The sequence below is a fragment of the Heptranchias perlo genome, chromosome 6, assembly GCF_035084215.1.
Source record: "Heptranchias perlo isolate sHepPer1 chromosome 6, sHepPer1.hap1, whole genome shotgun sequence".
NCBI classification, from domain to species: domain Eukaryota; kingdom Metazoa; phylum Chordata; class Chondrichthyes; order Hexanchiformes; family Hexanchidae; genus Heptranchias; species Heptranchias perlo.
In genome coordinates, this window is record NC_090330.1 from 45,133,469 (window position 1) to 45,156,623 (window position 23,155).

Below are 23,155 nucleotides of genomic sequence, written 5' to 3' on the forward strand. Positions count from 1 at the left end.
CCATTAAGATTTTCAATTGTTTCAAACTTTTGCCACATATTTTATTTCAAATGATGCTGGGTAAGTAAACTCTGGTACAGTAGAAGATGCACAGTAAAATTAAGTTGTCTGTCCATAGTCAGCAAGCACCAGAGACTACTTACTTATAGGTTTGGCTGACAGTCAATTCCATTTCAAACTAAGTATTACCATTGTTGCACACCTATAGTGACTTTTATCTGCCCTTACAAAACCAGTATGAATACTCCTCTCCATCCCCAACATTTAGATACTTTTGTACTAATAGAAGAACAGTTCAGCAGTTCCAGCTATGAAGTGCTGTAAACAAGTCAGTAATGGAGCTGGAACTATGGTGAAATCCACATTGTTAAAGTAATTTAAAAATCTTAACTATGCTTACCTAGAGACTGAAATACTGCAATTGGAATTAACCTGTAACAGCTTCATATTTTTATAATAAAATTCTGCCTCCATGGACAAATAATCAGGCAACAGATATCTTCTTTTTAAATCCTTTAATATGGAGAGTAATGTCAATATTTTCCAATCAATTCCTCCGTCCTCCTATCCACTCCCGACCCTTAGAGGCATCTGCTCACTTTCTGATCTACCCCAGACCCCTGGATACATTTCTTTTTGCCTGGAAATCTGAGCAGTAGGGGCAGGTGTCTCGGAGTCAGAATCAGGACTGTGATTTTGCATTTCATTGCTTGAAGCTACATTGGAATGATGTAGATGTGCAAATTTAAGAGAAGGGTCACTGGGGGAATGAGATTGTGTAACTGAGGATGTATGGTTCTTGAATGATGCCAGATGGGACCACTGTACCTTAAAAGAAAAGACTGGGATGAAAATCAATATAAAAACAATATAATTTAACCTTCATCAGTACAGGCAAGCAAATAATATGTAATGCTGCTGAAAAAGAATGATGCCACTGATCAACAATAATTATAGCTTAAATGTGTGTTAATATGTTCTTAATTGTATTGTATCACCCATTTTTTGCTGAGCCATTTTTATTTGAATAAACTACATCTGACACATTTTATTTTACCTATACAGCTAGGAGTACAATATGTACAATCAACTTGATCACAGTCGAGGTGGGAGGGGAAAATCAACTTTGAAAACATTTTCTGCACTTCCACTCTGAACACAAAAAGCACTTGGAAGTCACTGACATTGCACACGACCAAAAGTCAAAATGGAAACATAATACTAAAAACTAAGAATTTGAAGAATTAAATCAGTCCATTCATACAATATTGTTGACCTTTTTCAGTCCATGTAGATTATGTCAGCAGCATAAGGAACAAATCTACAATGCACGTTCAATGGAAAGTGCAATATGAATGATGTTCGTTAGTAAAAGGATAATTTTAATGTGCATTTCTGTAATAATGCTACAATCTACTTTCAAGGGTCACTCTCAGAAAATCCACTCAATATAAATTACTATCTACGATGTAAAGCCCAAGTGCCCCCAAGGCTAAGGTTATTTTCAGGTATTATAAATGAAGTGGAACACCAGTTTTCATCCACTGTCCAATGTAGAGGCTGATTTTAATCAGTAGGAGACTTTATTAGGACAAATAAACTTAGATAAAAGATCAGGGAATTCTATAAATATCTTCAAATGGAATATGGAGAGAAGCACTTGAATACAAATCATTTGTCTGATGTATAAAAATCTATTGTGTAATACACTTCACGTATAGGCTGCTTTTGATTCTATACCTGTGACTCCATGGGCCTGTGCAATGCAGCTGGATTGGATTCAGAACTTCCATTTGAAAACGATTCTGATCTTGAAGGCACTGGAGGCTCCAAAATTTTGCTATTCTGTTTTGATTGTGCTTGAGGTGATCCCTGGTTACTCTTCTTGAACCTTTCATCAATCTGGATACAAGATTAAAATTAGGGTCATGCATACCCACAGAAATTGTTTCTATAAAATAGGATTGGCACTTTAAAAAAACATTAAGTATACAGACCTGATGTCTCAGCATGTTTAAGGAGTAAGTTGCTGAGCCACACAAGGTCCCTAGTGTAATTTGAGTTAAGTGACCTTAGTCAAGGAAGTGGTAGGAGAGCTGCAATTATCCTCAGTGACCCGGGATTAGGGAAGGGACAATCAACCACAATTCCCACCCGTGGTCAATATCCAGCAGCCTTTGCTAGAAGTATGCGTATGTGGATGTTAGATAAGGACAAGAATGGTCTTGGCTGTGATACCCTCCACAGCTGAAAAGTCTGTCAATGCTCACACAGGTAAGGACTCCAGTCATATACTATGTGGTTGACTCTTCATGCTCTCAAGTGGAAATGGCCTAGCAAATCATTCAGTTGTAAACAACAGGTATAAAGTTTAAAAATTAAGGGGGGGGGGGGGATGGTGGTGAGAGAAAGGGCAGACCTATCGAAAACAACCCAGGGATTGTATCTTGACAAGACTTGGGTAATCTCAGCCCAGGGGCCTAGTGTCCAAATTAGTAGAACTGTCCCATAGACTGGTTAAGCAATAGCCTAGCACAGACTGGAGTCACAAGTAAAGCAGATTGAGTGAGGTGGCAGGCTCCCTTCCCTGATGGATAATGGTTAACCAATTGAGTTTTTACAACAATCTGATAGCTTTCGTGGTTTTGATACTAGCCCATGAAAAAATGGATTTATTAAATTCAAGTTCACACATTTCAAATCCCACTATTGCACTTAATCTCTCAGTTGCTAGCCCAGTTAGATAACCACTGTACTACCAGACCCATGTGAACACTGACATGTACTTACAGAATCATATCTTTCAACCAACATCCCAGACTCCTCTATCCCTGGGTAAGACCTGTTCCACTTGCAGGGTAGAGCTACTAGAGGTTGGGGTATAATGGTATACAGTCAAGTGGAAGTGGCCCTAGCAGTCCTCAGCATTGACTATATAAAATCGAATGGCTTCATTAGATTGGCGGTAATATACTGGCATGGATTGAAAATTGGTTAACAGACAGGAAACAGAGAAGAGAAATAAAAGGGTGTTTTTCAGGGTGGCAGGCGGTGACTAGTGGGATACCGCAGGGATCAGTGCTTGGGCCCCAGCTATTCACATTATATATCAATGATTTGGATGAGGGAACCAAATGTAACATTTCTAAGTTTGCTGACGACACAAAAATAGGTGGGACCGTGAGTTGTGAGGAGGATGCATAGAGGCTTCAAGGCGATTTAGACAAGTTGAGTAAGTGGGCAAATATATGGCAGATGCAGAATAATGTGGATAAATGTGAAGTTATCCACTTCGGAAGGAAAAACAGAAAGGCAGAGTATTATTTAAATGCTGATAGATTGGGGAATAGAATCATAGAAGTTTACAACATGGAAACAGGCCCTTCGGTCCAACATGTCCATGTCGCCCAGTTTATACCACTAAGCTAGTCCCAATTGCCTGCACTTGGCCCATATCCCTCTATACCCATCTTACCCATGTAACTGTCCAAATGCTTTTTAAAAGATAAAATTGTACCCGCCTCTACTACTGCCTCTGGCAGCTCGTTTCAGACACTCGCCACCCTTTGAATGAAAAAATTGCCCCTCTGGACCCTTTTGTATCTCTCCCCTCTCACCTTAAATCTATGCCCCCTCGTTATAGACTCCCCTACCTTTGGGAAAAGATTTTGACTATCTACCTTATCTATGCCCCTCATTATTTTATAGACTTCTATAAGATCACCCCTTAACCTCCTACTCTCCAGGGAAAAAAGTCTCAGTCTATCCAACCTCTCCCCATAAGTCAAACCATCAAGTCCCGGTAGCATCCTAGTAAATCTTTTCTGCACTCTTTCTAGTTTAATAATATCCTTTCTATAATAGGGTGACCAGAACTGTACACAGTATTCCAAGTGTGGCCTTACTAATGTCTTGTACAACTTCAACAAGACATCCCAACTCCTGTATTCAATGTTCTGACCAATGAAACCAAGCATGCTGAATGCCTTCTTCACCACCCTATTCACCTGTGACTCCACTTTCAAGGCGCTATGAACCTGTACTCCCAGATCTCTTTGTTCTATAACTCTCCCCAACGCCCTACCATTAACGGAGTAGGTCCTGGCCCGATTCGATCAACCAAAAAGCATCACCTCACATTTATCTAAATTAAACTCCATCTGCCATTCATCGGTCCACTGGCCCAATTTATCAAGATCCCGTTGCAATCCTAGATAACCTTCTTCACTGTCCACAATGCCACCAATCTTGGTGTCATCTGCAAACTTACTAACCATGCCTCCTAAATTCTCATCCAAATCATTAATATAAATAACAAATAACAGCGGACCCAGCACCGATCCCTGAGGCACACCGCTGGTCACAGGCCTCCAGTTTGAAAAACAACCCTCTACAACCACCCTCTGTCTTCTGCCGTCAATCCAATTTTGTATCCAATTGGCTACCTCACCTTGGATCCCGTGAGATTTAACCTAATGTAACAACCTACCATGCGGTACCTTGTCAAAGGCTTTGCTAAAGTCCATGTAGACCACGTCTACTGCACAGCCCTCATCTATCTTCTTGGTTACCCCTTCAAAAAACTCAATCAAATTCATGAGACATGATTTTCCTCTCACAAAACCATGCTGACTGTTCCTAATCAGTCCCTGCCTCTCCAAATGCCTGTAGATCCTGTCTCTCAGAATACCCTCTAACAACTTACCCACTACAGATGTCAGGCTCACCGGTCTGTAGTTCCCAGGATTTTCCCTGCCGCCCTTCTTAAACAAAGGCACAACATTTGCTACCCTCCAATCTTCAGGCACCTCACCTGTAGCTGTCGATGATTCAAATATCTCTGCTAGGGGACCCGCGATTTCCTCCCTAACCTCCCATAACGTCCTGGGATACATTTCATCAGGTCCCGGAGATTTATCTACCTTGATGCGCGTGAACACTTCCAGCACCTCCCTCTCTGTAATATGTACACTCCTCAAGACATCACTATTTATTTCCCCAAGTTCCCTAACATCAATGCCTTTCTCAATCGTAAATACCGATGCGAAATATTCATTTAGGATCTCACCCATCTCTTGTGGTTCCGCACATAGATGACCTTGTTGATCCTTAAGAGGCCCTACTCTCTCCCTAGTTACTCTTTTGCCCTTTATGTATTTGTAGAAGCTCTTTGGATTCTCCTTTGCCTTATCTGCCAAAGCAATCTCATGTCCCCTTTTGGCCCTCCTGATTTCTCTCTTAACTCTACTCCGGCAATCTCTACACTCTTCAAGGGATCCACTTGATCCCAGCTGTCTATGCATGTCAAATGTTGATGTACAAAGGGACCTGGGTGTCCTTTTACACCAGTCACTGAAAGCAAACATACAGTTGCAGCAAGCATTTAGGAAGGCAAATAATACATTGGCCTTCATTGCAAGAGGATTTGAGTACAGGAGCAAGGATGTCTTACTGCAGTTATACAGGGCCTTGGTGAGACCACACCTGGAGTATTGCGTGCAGTTTTGGTCTCCTTCCCCAATAGAGGGTATACTTGCCATAGAGGGAGTGCAGTGAAGGTTCACCAGACTAATTCCTGGGATGGCAGGATTGTCGGATGAGGAGAGATTGGGTCGACTAGGCCTGTATTCACTAGAGTTTAGAAGAATGAGAGGGGATCTCGTTGAAACGTATAAAATTCTGACAAGGCTAGACAGACTGGATGTAGGGAGAATGTTTCCCCTGGCTGGGGGGTCCAGAACAAGGGGTCACAGTCTCAGGATACGGGGTAGGACATTTAGGACTGAGATGAGGAGAAATTTCTTCACTCAGAGGGTGGTGAACTTGTGGAATTCTCTACCACAGAAGGCTGTGGAGGCCAAGACACAATATATTTAAGGAGATAGATAGATTTCGAGACACAGGAGGTATTAGCGAGGAGACAGCGGGAATATGGTATTGAGATAGAGGATCAGCCATGATCATACTGAATGGCGGAGCAGGCTCGACGGACCGAATGGCCTACTCCTGCTCCTGCTCCTATTTTCTATGTTTCAGGTCAAACAAGATCTAGGAAACCTCATGCTAATTCCCATAGATCCCCCTCCCCCAACTGAAGAATCAGTACTCCTCCATACTCATCACCACTCAGGGGAAGCTTTGACGAATGCAATGGCCCAGAACATACCCCAAGCGGGGACTTCAACGTCCACCACCAAAAGTGGCTCTGTAATACCACCACCGACCAAGCTGGCCGCATCTTGAAGGGCTTAGCTGCAGACTGGGCTGGGTCTGTTAGTGAACAAACAAGCATGAAGAAGTAACCTACTTGACCTTGTCCTCATCAACCTACGTGTCACAGACATATCTGCTCATCACCATTAATAGGAGTGAACCACCGATAAAGTCTTGACTCAAACAATGAAAACATCCACCATCATGTAACGTGGCACTATCATCAAGCTAAGTGGTGGTTAAGAACAAATCTAGTAGCACAAAACTGAGCATCTTTCATTCCTCGATCGCTATCAAAACCAGGAGACCAACACTGGTGCAATGTAAAGTGTGGAAGGGCATGCCAGTAAAAGGAGCAAGCAAACGTTAGAATGTATTACCAACCTCGTGAAGCTACTGCACAGAGCTGCCTTTCTGTAAAACACCAAAGCAGCAGGCTATAGACAGAGCTGCATGGTTCCACACCAACAGATTACAGCAAAGCTCTGTAGCCCTACCACATCCAATCGAGATTGGTGGTGAACAATGAACACGGGAAGGCTCCATGAACATTCCATTCTTACAGTGGAGCCCAGCACATAGGTACAAGAGATGAGGATGAAGTGCTTGCCTAAGTCTTCAGCCAAAAGTGTCAAGTGAGTGAACCTATTAGACTTCCGCTTGAGATCCCCAACAGATGCCAGTGTCCAGCCAATTTGGTTCCCTCTATGATACATTAAAAAGCGACTAAGTGCATTGGACATGGTAAAAGGTTATGGGCCTCGGCTGTGGTTTTGAAGACCTGCACACAAGTTAGCCACTCACCTAGCCAAGCTGTTTCAATACAACGAGGATACTTGCATCCATCCGACAATGTGGACGATTGATTAGATATGTCCTATCCACAAAAAAATGGATAAATCTAACCTGGCCAATTACTGCCCTTTCAGCCTTTTCACAATTAGTAAAGTGATAGAAGGAATCATCAACCGTGCTATCAAACAACAGCTACTCACAAATCGGCTCACCATCTGAATTGGATGTAAAACACTGTTCTCTATTTCACTGGATCAGTATCCTGGAATTCCCTACTGAACACCATCATGGGAGCACCATCATCACAAAGGCCGCAATGGTTCAAAGAGAAGGCCCACAGTACCTTCTCGGGGCAACTACGAACAGGCAATAAATGTGGCCTTGCCAGTGTCGTCCACATCCCAAGAACAAATATTTAAAAATCATTTGAGCTAGGTACTGGAGAGCACCAATGGCAGTGAAATCCCATCCCAATCAAGACTCAACACTTTTAGAAAAGGAGGGGAGGACGAGGGGAAAAAACTAGCATAAAATAAATGTTATACGGTACCAAGCTGCTCAGCACAGACCCTGAACTGTGCTGTGATGATTTCAGCTCGGGAAATAGTAGTTACTCTAATTGGCCTCAGCATTTTTGGGGTAGACAGAGGTGGGGGGGAAGCAAAGAAACAAATAGTGGAGGGTCGAGCTCCTGGTCAATATCCAATGGCTTAGGCTGGAAGTACACACAAGAGAGGCTGGGCTCAGCTGTGATGGTCCCACATTTGAAAAGACTGATGACACTCAATGTCTAGTTTACGTGCGGTAAAACAAGGTGCCTGAGAGGAGCAGCTGCCTGATGAACTATATTCCAAAATGAATTGCCAATTTCAAAAGGGAAGAAACAAAAAGGATAAAAGTCAAAGGTGGAATTGGAGGGGAACCACAAACTTCTTGATTAGTTTATTTTTAAAACAGAATTAATCTTTGACCTAAACCTTAATTCAATAGAAATTTATTTTCCATCAATTGGTTTGGGCCTCAACACTTCTGACACAGGCAGCTCATACCTATCTGCTCCCTGAATAGGACCGGCTGAGATCAGGAACTCCCTCACTAAGGTGCCTCAGAATTCATACTTCCTTACTGTTCTCAACAGGGTTTATATTTTTAATTTACTTTAGTGGGAGAACTGAAAGGTAAATTAAATAGCAAAATGATAATGATAATTGCAGTCTAAAATGAGTAAAATTTGATAGTTTTAAGCCCCTTGATCACAGGCTACCTTTGTGACAAACATCAGATGAACATCACTTCTCTCACCTCTCTACTCCTATCTGTTGCTTCAAAGTGAGGTTTAGGCTCTGGTGCATGGTATGGTTTATTCCTTTCCTGTTGTCTGTGGTCATGTTGGAGGGACAGGAGGTAAGCTTGTTCCTGCTGCAACTGACGCTGCAATCTCTCAGCCTGTCGTTGTTCCTCCATCTCACGCCATTTGAACTCCTTTAAGAAAATGGTATATATGGAGTTAGTTATACTTTATAATTTACAGTACAGCTTGTAGCATAATGGTATTACAAATTCCATTAGAATAGCACGTAACAAAGTTTTCCCAGTGGCCGAAGTACCCCATTACACCTAAAGTCTAATTTACACTGCAGCTATGAATTCACAGCAATTGTGAATGTGCAGCTGGTTCACAGAAAATATTCAAAGTGTCAGCCAGAGTTGTAATATCACAAAGTGGGAGGTTGCATCAGTAATCAGCTGTGCGTCAGGAGATGCACATCAAACATCCAATAAACAATGGATACAAATGTTCTGCCGAGAAGAAATTCAGGGTACACATCAGTAAATGAATAGTGTCACTCGTGGCATGAGCTGAGGTAGTCCAGTAGTTGAATTTCAAATCAGGGAGATCACATTCAATTTCAGATTATCCCATTTTGAACCAGATATGTATTTTTTCAAATAAGTACCAAAAGTATGAGATACTGCAAGCATCATTGCGAAACGCATTACAATGTAAACTCATTCATGTTTTTCAAAGACATAATTAAAATGCTTGTACTTTAAAATAATTTTGAGAATCACATTGTAACATAATTTTGGTTTATTCCCATTTCTTTGTGAATTTTACAGACCCCTAACCTTGAAAAATTTGCATGGTGTGGTTGAAAGAAGATACAATAACCAATGTCAATGAAGAACTCAGTTATACTGTATCTAAATGAGTACAATTATAACCCAACCATACAAGCCTAAACTACAGTACAGTACCGCTAGTTTTGGGGGAAAGCAGAGAAATAGGTTTTAAAATTTTGTTCACACAGCACAATGATAAACCAGGTTTTCTGGGAGGAAGAGAAAGGTTGGTAATTAATTATATATTAATTGTTTACATTTTTAATGATTTATGAGTTCTGCAGAAAGCAGCACCATTCATTAATTCAGATGGTCCTTACATTTACAGCACAATAGCGCTAAATGAATGACTTAAATCATTCTCACAAAATTCAGTGACAAATTTGTGCTGATGCCATTCTCTTGTGTTGTCAGACTGCTATATTAACCTCAATGGACTGATCAGCTTGCTGTTAATACATGAACAATGCAGCTGCAGTGAACCAAGATAGCACAGAAGCTGCCAGCTACATCAATCACACAACAACCGAGTGAACAAGTTACCAGTAACATGGCTTGCTCTTGGAGCAATTGCTGCTGAAGAATTTCCAAATGACGTTGCTCCTCTTCAAGCTGACGTCTGATGTACTCCTGTTGCAAAATTACACAGCAATGCATGAGCAAAATACCAGATTTAAACTAGAAAAAATGTATTTACACCTCATCTGTGAGATTGCTTCCCCTGTCCCTACATAAAAAAGTAAAACAGAGCTACGCTGAAATAATACCAGAGATACTACTAAACAAACCACGCACAAAATTTGGTTTCCATTAGTCAAAAGGGTATATATTGGACTATTATTAAACTCAAATTTAAGATATTTGCACCTCTTTCCCATCCCTCAAAAACAGCCAAAAAAGTCAAATGGGCTTACAAGAAACTACCATAAGCAGCTTGTGCACAAAATCATTCCAATTCTATTGAAAGATGTTTCCCAAGACATGCTGTTCCTCTACAATAAAAACAACTGATGTGTTGCAATACCCAGAAGCTCAGCCAATTTCACAAATGAGTATGAATAACTTAAGTAAGCAGTATCACTCTTATTGTGGCAACACCTATGTTCTGTAACAATACAAATAAAAACTAGATGAATACGTAATCAGGCCTACCATTTTAAACACAGCAGCTTTCAGGTGGCAACTAATGATATTCCCTCACAGCCAAAATAATATTGACAGTACTCAGAGGATCATGTTTTGGCCACTATTTTAACATCTGGCAAGAAAAGATGAACTGACAAAATGCTTATGAATCAGGATTAGCTACACTGTTTATATTTTGTTTCAAAGTATTACAAGTGCAAATTCTGGATCTTGATTCAGCATTATTTGGATCAGTAAATGTGCAATGTCTGGTATATAGGGATACCATACACCATTCAATTTCTGCACTTTTAAACCAGCCTGGAAACAATGCTTCATTGAGTTTAGATGACTGCAGACTTTAAGATATGCTCATCAGCAAAAATTACCCAAATTCACCACAGAAATTTGAATTTGGTCACATGCATTCATGGTGTTACAAATTCATATCTCAAATGTTCAAACATTAAACTTCAAACCAAAAGTGCGGTGCTGCCAAATTAGTCTTGTCGCGCTTTTGAATGTTCTCAGTTGTGCATTAAATGGAGGATTGCATGAGCTACGTGCTTTGCTCCATCGCAAGGATCAAGGAAAGTGAAACTGTTTGTCTCACTTTACTTGGACTACTCTTGCCAGCCTTGCAAAAGCCTATGGACCCAAACATCCCACTGACACAGCAAAATGAGGGGTAAAAAATCAGAGTACCAAAGTTAAAATCCAATAAAAACCATCAATAATACAATTCAAATGCCACTATGAACAATTATGTGCGCAACTTCTTGGCCCAATATGAACAAATGAAGAGTGACAATAAAAATCACCTGCTCTCTCTCCACTCGCCTCTTTTCTTCTTCTGCCCTTCTTCTTTCCTCCTCTTCCTTCTTTCGACGCTCAAGTTCCTCCAATCTTCGCTTTTCCTCCTGCTCACGCCGCCTTTGTTCACGTTCCTGTTGTCTTCGTGCTTCTCGCTCCCTTCTCTGCTGCTGCTCATTTAAAGAAAATGCCCATTAAAGTCAGAATGGAAATGCTTTGCTGCATTTACCCTAAATCAATTTTGCCACAAATCAGTGTTCCGAGGTTTTCCATCTTTCAGTTCCATAAGTACTATACTTATGCATACAGACAAAAGTAATTTCAATACAAGAAAGTGACATTAGATTTATATTGGCTTAACCAAGTTTGAGTAGATAACTATTTATTGTCAGAGAACCTACACTATTAATATAGCTGATTTTGCAGGAAAGCACAAATAATCGTGTCTTGATTATGGACACAAAGTCTTGCGGCTGTTTCCTGAGTTTTTCTACAAGGGCATTAACTTTTGTAGAATGACCCATTGCCAGAAATACAGCATCAACAAAGCAGGACTAGGTTCCTTCACAATCAAACTTATGACATACATCTATTGAAACAGCCTTCATCATCAGTTTTAGACTGCACAGCTGTCTGCTACCTTTCGGCTATCAAAACACAATGGAAACTTTTCAACACTGAACAATGCATGTGGCAAGTTCTCTTCTCCTGCTGCCAAGCCTCCTCTTCCCCATCAAATAAATGGAATAATGAAGGACATCCTCCTGCTTCAGCTATCGGAAAGAAATTACTGGTGTGGATCAGTTTAAGAACATAAGAACTAGGAGCAGGAGTAGCCATACGGCCCCTCAAGCCTACTCCACCATTCAATAAAATCGTGGCTGATCTACCTCAACTCCACTTTCCCACCCTATCCCCATATCCCTTGATTCCATCAGTGTCCAAAAATTTAGCGCTCTCAGTCTTAAATATACTCAACGACTGAGCATCCACAATCCTCTGGGGCAGATAATTCCAAGTTTCACAACCCTCTGAGTAAAGAAATTTTTCCTCATCTCGGTCCTTAATGGCCGACCCCTTATCTTGACACTATGGCCCCTAGCTCTAGACTCTCCAGCCAGGGCAAACAGCCTCTCAGCATCAACTCTGTCAAGCCCTCTCAGAATTTTATATGTTTCAATGAGATCACCTCTCATTCTTCTAAACTCCAGAGAAGATAGGCCCATTCTACTTCATCTCTCCTCCCAGGAATCAACTTAGTGAACCCTTGTTGCACCCCTTCTAAGGCAAGTATATCCTTCCTTAGGTAAGGAGACTAAAACTTTGCACAGTATTCCAGGTGTGGTTTCACCAGAGCCCTGTATAACGGCAAGACCTCCTTACTCTTTTACTTCAACCACCTTGCAATAAAGGATAACATACCATTTGCCTTCCTACTTGCTTGCTGTACCTGCACGTTAACTTTCTGTGATTTGTGTACAAATCTCTCTATCAACATTTCTTAGTCTCTCACCTTTTAAAAAAATATTCTGTTTTTCTATTCTTCCTACTGAAGTGGATAATTTCACATTTCTCCACATTATACTCCATCTGCCACCTTCTCACCCACTTACTTAACCAATCAATACCCCTTTGCAGCCTCTCTGTATCCTCCTCACAGCTTACTTTCCCACCTAGCTTTGTATCGTCAGCAAACTTGGATACATTACACGCGGTCCCCAAGTCATTCATGTATATTGTAAACAGCTGAGGCCCAAGCACTGATCCTTGCTGCACCCCACTAGTTACAACCTGCTGAGCCGAAAATGACCCATTTATCCCTACTCTGTTTTTTGTCCATTAACCAATTCTCAATCCATGTCAATATATTACCCACAATCCCATGAGCCCTGATCTTGTGTAACACCTTATCAAATGCCTTTTGAAAATCCAAATATACTACATCCACTGGTTCCCCCTTATCTACCCTGTCACTTATACCCTCAAAAATCTCAATTTGTCAAACATAATTTCCCTTTCATAAAACCATGTTGACTCTACTTAATCATATTACGATTTTGTAAGTGCCCTGTTACTACAGCCTTAATAATAGATTCTAGCAACTTCCCTACCACTGTCAAGTTAACTGGCCTATAGTTTCCTGTTTTCTCTCTCCCTCCTTTCTTGAATGGCAGGGTTACATTTGCAACCTTCCAATCCACGGGTACAGTTCTGGAATCTAGGTAAATCTGGAAGATCACAACCAATGCATCCACTATCTCTGCAGCCACCTCTTTGAAAACACTAGGATGTAGGCCATCAGGTCCAGGGGATTTGTCGGCTTTTGGTCCCATTAATTTCTCCAGTACATTTTCTTTACTAATATTAATTACTTTAAATTTCTCACTCTCATTAGCCCTTGGTTCCCCACTATTTCTGGCACTTTTTTTGTGTCTTCTACTATTTGTTTAACGTCTCTGCCATTTCCTTATTCCCCATTATAATTTCTCCTATCTCTGCTTCTAAAGGATTTACATTTACTTTTGCTAATCTTTTCCTTTTTACATACTTGTAGAAGTTCTGTTGAAAGCTAGCATCAACCTTGTCAAACCTAACAGAGTCCAAGTCTAGCCACTTGAACAAAGTTGTTTCTGATGTATAGCAGATTAACTGCAGTTTAATTGTTTCTGACTGCTGCCTTTTTGGTCCTTCTGCAACATATCCAAAGTTCCAAAGCAATGTCACAATGAATACAATGTTTCTACTTAAATAAATAAAATCAGATACATGCTGACAAAACAATTATTTGTCCTTGTTTTCCAAAGGGTTGCCACCAATGGTACTTTCTTCCGCAGGTCACAGGAGTATTACTCTAAATACAAAGCACAGATGTTTTACAGTGGTTTAAAAAGTGATTACTTAATTTTTCTATTTTTGAAAGAGAATCTAAAAAATTACAAAAGATATTGATTTTCTTATTTCTCCAATCAGCTTCAAAATGTTATTTGTATTAATTTAGGAAAGTAAAGTTCTCTTCACTGTTTGTAGCTGCTACACAATTACGGTTAGAAAAATAAATAGCTATGTGAAAGAGGGGGGGGGGAGGGGGCAGTTGTTTCCATGGAGCTTTTTTCCATTTCCCAGAAATATTTCAGTTTTGTGTGAAGTTAAATCCAGGTTTTTAAGAAAATATATCCCAGGTGAAAGTTGAAAATAAAACTCGACAAAACCTTTTAAACACTTTCCCACAATTTGAGGAAAATCAGTGATAATGGAAAATACAACAACTTGCATTTATATAGATCCTTTAATGTAGTAACATTTATGTACTTTATTACTGTTCTAAGATGTTTTTTCAAAGCATCCACACAGTGTGACATGCAATTTGAAAAGGCTTTATCCAAAAGGAGAATGAGGATGAGTTTTTTTATATTATTAGCTAGAATAAGAGGGTGCAGCTAGAGAAAACTGTAATGAGGATACAGATGACTGCTGGCAGAATAGAAAAGTAGACTTTGGAGAAATTATGATGGGGTGCAACAGGCAAGTCAGACTTTCCACAATGCAAAAACCATATAGATCTGGGAAAAGATGCCTCTTCACATCATATCCACTAGAACAAGATTATTTTTCATTACAAGTAGCTTTTTAGCAAAGTAATTGCAATTTTTACTTAAAACTTTGATTTAATCTCTCATTTCACTTCTGAAACTCTACCTAACTTGAAGACCCTGATGCCCACACACACACACATTCATGGCATAAATACTGCGTTCAGCTGAAAAGCCAAGAGTATATTACCCTTGGCATACCTGCTGAATTTTGGAATACATCATATGCAATATGTTTTAACATCTAGAAACAAGGCCAAAATTGTAATCATGCTGCTGTAATTTTTCTCTATTACATTAGAACGATGGCCTTGTTTTAGCAGCTGTTTGCAAATCATTGTACCAAACAGAGTTAATGGCCACAAAATCACACAGGGCTACTCAAACCTACAAACATTTTGGCAGTTCAGAAATACATGAATATCACAGACAGGCCTTCAACTGACAGTTCTGAACAAGTACTGCTTTCATGTCAACAGCCAAGACTCAATAAATGCCAAGGCAATTCTTTACTTTAAAACATTCACACGCATACAAAAAAAATCTAAGCCAAGAATGAATTCTGAACTCGATTGACATTTGCCTTGCATTTGATGTTCACTCCTTAGTATATCCACTAAATATTATTGCCAAATAACAGCTCTCAAGACTCCAGACAATGCTACTAATATTCCATTTGAACTATAAAAAAGTCAGCAATCGCAATTTTGAGCACCATTACTTAAAAATTATGATTTTTATCATTGAGAAACAAAACTGAAGGGTTAGTAATCCTGGACACCAAATGTGAAAAGAGTAAAAGGCAAAGCGAAGTAGTAGCGATTGGGTGATGGCAAGCTTAGGTATAAAAGCTGTGAGATTTTAATTCAAGTGTAAATAGGAGGATAAATTCAGCACTTCCGTGCTCCCAGAGGAACGCTTCACTCAGAGGGAGCATGGGTTGGAGATGAGGCCACAGTACTATAGAGCAGATTCTCCGACCCATGGTCCCCTTGAGTGAGGCTCCATACTGACAGCATGATATTTGATGAATTTACCACACGGTTGGATGATAAGTGGAAGAGTCATTGATAGAGAGGGAACAGATTGGGTGAGTACAGAGCATTGAGGAAGCCCTGGATTGATGGAAAGAGAGTCAGAAGATAAGCCACATTTAGTGATTTGAGTGCAAATTAGACAGCTATGTACCTATCTGTGGTGAAAGGCGAGATGATGGTAACTAATTTGGATATGTCCTAGGCAGTAACGGATAATTTTCCAAAGTATTCAATGGCTGTGTTCCAGATGTGCATAAGGTAAGCAACAAGATGACAAGTGGAATGTCCATGTTGAAACACATACTAGCAAACATGGATTTGACCAAAATTTTGCATGCCGACGAGAGTGTTGAAAATTAGCACAGTTTTCATAACTTTAGAAAGCACTAATGTAAAGTTCAATAGGGTGGTAGTTAGAAAGGCAGAATGGATCAACTTTCTTGGGTGAAAGTGGACAGAAGGAAATTTCCAAGGAAAAGAAAAAGTAGACTGGTAGTAAGAGATTGAAGAGACAGCATAAGGAGGTAAATTCTGAAGCAACAGTAAAACGCTAACTATAAATTCCATCAGCAGTAGATCTTAGATGCGCCCACTAATTTGGATTAGCCATCAAAAGAAATTTTAAAAATGTTCAACCAATGTATAACATACCTAAAAATAGCCATCTTGTTTTAGATAATATACTCATTGTTAGAAGTTAATTGAAGTAATGAAACAGATCTAATGAAAGTCACAAATGACATCCTATGTGACTGGGACCGGGGTGAACTATCCCTCCTCATCCTTCTCGACCTGTCTGCAGCCTTTGACAGATGACCAGACCATCCTCCTCCGACCCTCTCCTGTTGTCCAGCTGGGTGGGACTGCCCACGCCTGGTTCCGTTCCTATCTATCCTGTCGAAGCCAGAGAATCACCTGCAATGTCTTCTCTTCCCGCTCCATTACCTCTGGAGTCCAAGGATCGACACCCTTGACCCCCTCCTATTTCTCATTTGCATGCTGCCCCTCGACATCATCCGAAAACACGTCAGGTTCCAAGTGTATGCTGATGACACCCAGTTCTACCTCACCATCTCTCTTGAACCTTCCACTGTCTCTCATTTATCATGCTGCTTGTCCAACATCCAGTGCTGGATGAGCAGAAATTTCCTCCCAACCAAATATTGCAAAGACCAAAGCCATTATCTTAGGTCCCCTCCACAAACGCTGTCCCTAGCCACCGACTCCATCCCTATCCCTGGCCACAGTCTGAGGCTGAACCAGACCGTTCGCAATCTTGATCTCCTATTTGACCCTGAGATGAGCTTCCGACTACATAGCCACTCCATCACCAAACCGCCTACTTCCACCTCCATAATAATCGCCCGTCTCCACCCGGCCTCAGCTCAGCTCATCTGCTGCTGATACCCTCATCCGTGCCTTTGTTACCACTAGACTGGACTACTCCAACGCTCCACTAGCCGGCTTCCCATCTTCCACCCTCCATAAACTTGAGCTCATCCAAAACTCTGCTGCCCATATCCTAACTCGCACCAAGTCCCGTTCATCCATTACCCCGTGCTCGCTGACCTACATTGGCTCCCGGTCCAGCAACGCTTCAATTTTAAATTTCTCATCTTTGTTTTCAAATCCTTCCATGGCCTCGCCCCTCCCTTTCTCTAACCTCCTCCAGCCCTATAATCCTTTGAGATCTGTGCTCCTCCAATTCTGGTCTCTTGCGCATTCACGATTTTAATTGCTCCACCACTGGCAGTCATACCTTCAGCTGCCCAGGAATTCCCTCCCTAAACCTCTCTGCTTCCTTTAAGACCCTCCTTAAAACCCACTTCTTTTGCCAAGCTATTGGTCATCCCGTCGTAATATCTCCTTACGTGGCTCAGTATCAAATTTTGTTTCATCACCCTCCTCTGAAGCACCTTGGTACATCTTACTACGATAAAGGCGTTATATAAATGCAAGTTGTTGTTGACAGTACAATAACAAGACTGATAAATCTCTTAGCACTGTTGTTTCTCCCTTCCCCCACCAAGCAAGGAATCTACAGATTGGAGAGCATGACTGCAGCACAGTGCATCATCTCCTCTGAAGTGGAAAGATTGAAATGTTATCCATTTTCTCCAATTCACAACCAGCATTTATCAGCCCAGGTTAGTGACCAATTGTTAGTATAATTTGAGGGATAATGTTCCATTCATTTTATTTTACCTTATCTGCATTCACTCTCTCATAATGGAATCCACGGTTGCTGTGCCATTAACTTAGTTGTTCCCAATCATAATTTCATGCACAATATTTACACACAGTGGACATATTTTCACAATTATTACTAACTTAAGTGTGACCAGTGACATTCTGCTGCACCTGGATACTGTGGTTAACTTTGTGCTGTGAGGGAGGTGGAAAAAGTAAACACTGCACTGCCATCAACGTCTTAATGATGTGGAGATGCCGGTGATGGACTGGGGTTGACAATTGTAAACAATTTTACAACACCAAGTTATAGTCCAGCAATTTTATTTGAAATTCACATGCTTTCGGAGGCTTCCTCCTTCCTCAGGTGAATGTGGAAATGAAATCCTCGAAACCTTCGCATTTATAAATCACAGAACAATAATTGGTGATTACAGACAGTGTTTTCAACTGCCCGTTGCCAAGGCAATCAGTGTGCAGACAGACAGGTGTTACCTACAGATCCCCCGAATATACAAACCACCAAAAAAAAGGCGCAGAAACATCGAAAAGACAGCAAATGACCCGTTATATTAAAAACAGATAACATTTGTTCGCTGGTGGGGTAACGTGTAGCTTGACATGAACCCAAGATCCCGGTTGAGGCCGTCCTCATGGGTGCGGAACTTGGCTATCAATTTCTGCTCGACGATTTTACGTTGTCGTGTGTCTCGAAGGCCGCCTTGGAGTATGCTTACCCGAAGGTCGGTGGCTGAATGTCCCTGACTGCTGAAGTGTTCCCCGACTGGGAGGGAACCCTCCTGTCTGGCGATTGTTGCACGGTGTCCGTTCATCCGTTGTCGCAGTGTCTGCATGGTCTCGCCAATGTACCATGCTCTGGGGCATCCTTTCCTGCAACGTATGGAGGTAGACAACGTTGGCCGAGTCACAGGAGTATGAACCATGTACCTGGTGGGTGGTGTCCTCTCGTGTGATGGTGGTATCTGTGTCGATGATCTGGCATGTCTTGCAGAGGTTGCCGTGGCAGGGTTGTGTGGTGTCGTGGACGCTGTTCTCCTGAAAGCTAGGTAATTTGCTGCGAGCGATGGTCTGTTTGAGGTTGGGTGGCTGTTTAAAGGCGAGTAGTGGAGGTGTGGGGATGGCCATAGCGAGGTGTTCGTCGTCATTGATGACATGTTGAAGGCTGCGGAGAACATGGCGTAGTTTCTCCGCTCCGGGGAAGTACTGGACAACGAAGGGTACTCTGTTGGTTGTGTCCCGTGTTGGTCTCCTGAGGAGGTCTATGCGATTTTTCGCTGTAGCCCTTCGGAACTGTCGATCAATGAGTCGAGCGTCATATCCCGTTCTTACTAGGGCTTCCTTCAGCGTCTGTAGGTGTCCATCGCGTTCCTCCTCTTTGACGTGGTTAGGGTGGAAGCCGGAAAAGTGGAGCACTATACACCAGATACATCAACGACATTTTCTTTCTATGGACCCACGGCGAGGAATCACTAAAGAGACTACACGATAACATCAACAAGTTCCATCCCACCATCAAGCTCACCATGGACTACTCCTCAGAATCAGTTTCTTTCTTGGACACACGAATCTCCATCAAAGACGGGCACCTCAGCACCTCACTCCACCGCAAGCCCACAGACAACCTCACGATGCTCCACTTTTCCAGCTTCCACCCTAACCACGTCAAAGAGGCCATCCCCAATGGACAGGCCCTGCGAATACACAGGGTCTGCTCAGACGAGGAGGAACGCGATGGACACCTACAGACGCTGAAAGACGCCCTAGTAAGAATGGGATATGACGCTCGACTCATCGATTGACAGTTCCGACGGGCTACAGCGAAAAATCGCATAGACCTCCTCAGGAGACCAACACGGGACGCAACCAACAGAGTACCCTTTGTCGTCCAGTACTTCCCCGGAGCGGAGAAACTACGCCATGTCCTCCGCAGCCTTCAACATGTCATCAACGACGACGAACACCTCGCTATGGCCATCCCCACACCTCCACTACTTGCCTTCGAACAGCCACCCAACCTCAAACAGACCATCGTTCGCAGCAAATTACCTAGCTTTCAGGAGAACAGCGTCCACGACACCACACAACCCTGCCACAGCAACCTCTGCAAGACATGCCAGATCATCGACACAGATACCACCATCACACGAGAGGACACCACCCACCAGGTACATGGTTCATACTCCTGTGACTCGGCCAACGTTGTCTACCTCCATACGTTGCAGGAAAGGATGCCCCAGAGCATGGTACATTGGCGAGACCATGCAGACGCTGCGACAACGGATGAACGGACACCGCGCAACAATCGCCAGACAGGAGGGTTCCCTCCCAGTCGGGGAACACTTCAGCAGTCAGGGACATTCAGCCACCGACCTTCGGGTAAGCATACTCCAAGGCGGCCTTCGAGACACACGACAACGCAAAATCGTCGAGCAGAAATTGATAGCCAAGTTCCCCACCCATGAGGGACGGCCTCAACCGGGATCTTGGGTTCATGTCACGCTACACGTTACCCCACCAGCGAACAAATGTTATCTGTTTTTAATACAACGGGTCATTTGCTGTCTTTTCGATGTTTCTGCGCCTCTCTCTTTTTTTGGTGGTTTGTATATTCGGGGGATCTGTAGGTAACACCTGTCTGTCTGCACACTGATTGCCTTGGCAACGGGCAGTTGAAAACACTGTCTGTAATCACCAATTATTGTTCTGTGATTTATAAATGCGAAGGGTTCGAGGATTTCATTTCCACATTCACCTGAGGAAGGAGGAAGCCTCCGAAAGCTTGTGAATTTCAAATAAAATTGCTGGACTATAACTTGGTGTTGTAAAATTGTTTACAATTATCAGCGTCTTAAGCAGAGTTAATGCTTTTTGCAGGGCCTTCTATCAGCTAAACTCCTTAGTGACTTCATTTTAAACCACTTTTCTGTGGATTAACGATGCACCTATTTTGAAGTAATTGCTTTTGCCGATACATATAAATATATTGATTAATAATAAATATTGATCAATAATACATCTGATCCATACTATCTGGTCTGAAAACATACTAAGAACACATACACATCACAGGACTAAAAATTAAATTTACAAAGAAATGACATGATATGAAAGTTAAGGTAAACTTTTTTTTAAATCTAAGAAGTGTAGTATAACTAGTAACAAGGTCAATATACAGTTTTGTGTAATACATTTTTTTAAAGTTATTATTCCAAGTTACATGACTGGACTTGCCTATTGCCATAGCACACTCGACAAATATAAAAATTATTACAATTTTAAAGCATTTCAATATCAAATATTTCTAACAAATCTTTCTCCAAACTGCATTGTGTTTAGATTGTTTTAAAAACTTACCTCTTCAAGTCGTCGTCTTTGTTCCTTCTGTTGCTCAATGCGTTTTTGTCGCTCTGCTAAGAGCTGTCTTTTATACTCCTCCTGCTCTCGTAGCTGCTGCTCTTGAAGGAGTTGCTGCCTGCGCATGGCCTCAGAGCGCTCCTTGTTCTCCTGTTGCAATCTCAGGAAGTCACGACGAAGAGTCGATTCGCCAGGCACATTAACAATTGAGCTACAAAACAAGAGATTACATTTTTGCCACTGTTTTGCTTCACAGAGATAGGTACAAGTGTAAGGACTTTACATGAGAAAATTAGGTTGCAGATGGAATTGGATGCAATCGGAAGATGGGCCCCATGTCTGGCAGATGTCTTAATATAGACAAGTGCTACACAATGCGTTTGGGCAGGGACAATTCCAAACATGTACACACCATGGAGGATTGCACGTTCAAGGCATCTGAGCAGGAGAAGGCCCTGGGAATTCTGGTTCAGGAGTTATCGAAGGCCCGTGACCTGTGTCGCAAGGCTGTTGCAAAAGCGAATTAGGATGCATACCTAAGACAATTAAATATAAAACTAGAAATATAATTATTACCTTATATAAGTCTTGGTCCAGCTACATCTAAAATACTGCGTCTAGTTTCTGTCCCTCGCATGATAGGGTATTTCAATCCTTGAAAAAGGTTACAAAGCAGGGCCACTCGACTGATATCTAGTTCAAGGGCTTTTGGATATCAGAACAGGCTTGGAATGTTAGGACTTCTTAATCTTGAAAAAGTGTGGACTTCAAGATGATATGATTAAAAGTGATGAAAGGATTGGATAAGTTACTTGAGCTGGATAAGCAGGGGAGCACTAGGGGACATCAGCAAAATTTACAAAAGCATAGATTTAGATCTCCTGAAGTTTGCTTGGTTACCTGCAGTGGTTAGAAAGTAATTTCCCAGAGTTTTTCTTAAATTGCCCTATGTTTTTTTTTCTCTTTTTCTTTGCCTCACCCAGAAGATTACATGGCTGTTGGAGAGGGTAGGATGGGATGGGTTTAATGATGTGTGCAGATTCCACCATGTGGAACGGGACAGGCTTGATGGGACCAGGTGGTCATTTCTTGTGTATGTGTCAATAATTAAGAATTTTGAAATCTCAATACAGATTCAATGCACAAGGATTTTATGAATTGATTGTTTCTATGATCAACCCCCAAGTTCTGAATTTTACGATTTCACTTCAATACCAGCACAAAATAAGCAAATGATTTAGATTTGTTAGAAACTACTTTATACATCAACACCTCCTACAATTTCCTCAAAATGTGTATGATCTTTCTTTCTGCAACAATTTTACTTTCTTAGCCACACTTGTCTCGTGTGGACACAGGTCAGATTGGCTTGTGATGGTGATTGATGCGTGCTTGGCCCTTTCTCTGGGCTTTACTTTTCGTTCCTACAGAAAGTCAAGCTATCTTATTGCTCTCACATATTTGTACGATATTCACACTAAGTCACAATCATAGCATTAGGTCCCTCGCTCTCTGGTCCCTATTGTATTCTAATCCTTTCTCAGTTGCATGATACAGTCCTTTGCTGTGGAGGAGAAACTGCTATGAAGGTAGAATTTTTCAGCTAAATCTTCTCAACTATCACATTACCTGTGGCATGACTGAGCAAGATTAGATACAGGTTATAATGTTTAAAAGTAGATGTTTGCAGTGAGAGAGGACATTGGTGGAGCATTAAGCAGCACACAAATTCTCACACGATAAAGGTCCTGCTCGCTGCCACCAGAGGGAGGCACAGTATGGAGAACAGGCACATTTTTCCATGGGGGAGGGGGAAGAGAGAGAGAAAATGAAAGTGGGGGGAGGAAAGGAAAAGAGAGAGAAGACCAGTAACATTTGGCCATTCCTTGTTAG

General features: G+C 41.6%; 1 protein-coding gene across 4 annotated transcripts in view; it reads right to left on the reverse strand.

Moving 5' to 3' along the window:
* The window catches only part of LOC137322955 (mitogen-activated protein kinase kinase kinase kinase 4), a 308,879-nt gene that overhangs the window by 51,953 nt on the left and 233,771 nt on the right, over window positions 1–23,155 (reverse strand). For 2 of the 4 annotated variants that reach the window (XM_067986216.1, XM_067986214.1), the window contains exons 12-16: window positions 21,263–21,473; window positions 11,079–11,240; window positions 9,676–9,762; window positions 8,311–8,490; window positions 1,741–1,902 (exon numbers count right to left, since the gene is read on the reverse strand). In XM_067986216.1, the coding sequence (XP_067842317.1) occupies window positions 1,741–1,902; window positions 8,311–8,490; window positions 9,676–9,762; window positions 11,079–11,240; window positions 21,263–21,473 (802 nt within the window). Of the gene's footprint in view, window positions 1–579; window positions 829–1,740; window positions 1,903–8,310; window positions 8,491–9,675; window positions 9,763–11,078; window positions 11,241–21,262; window positions 21,474–23,155 lie in introns of all 4 variants that reach the window. The other 2 variants (XM_067986217.1, XM_067986215.1) reach the window with 2 other exon arrangements.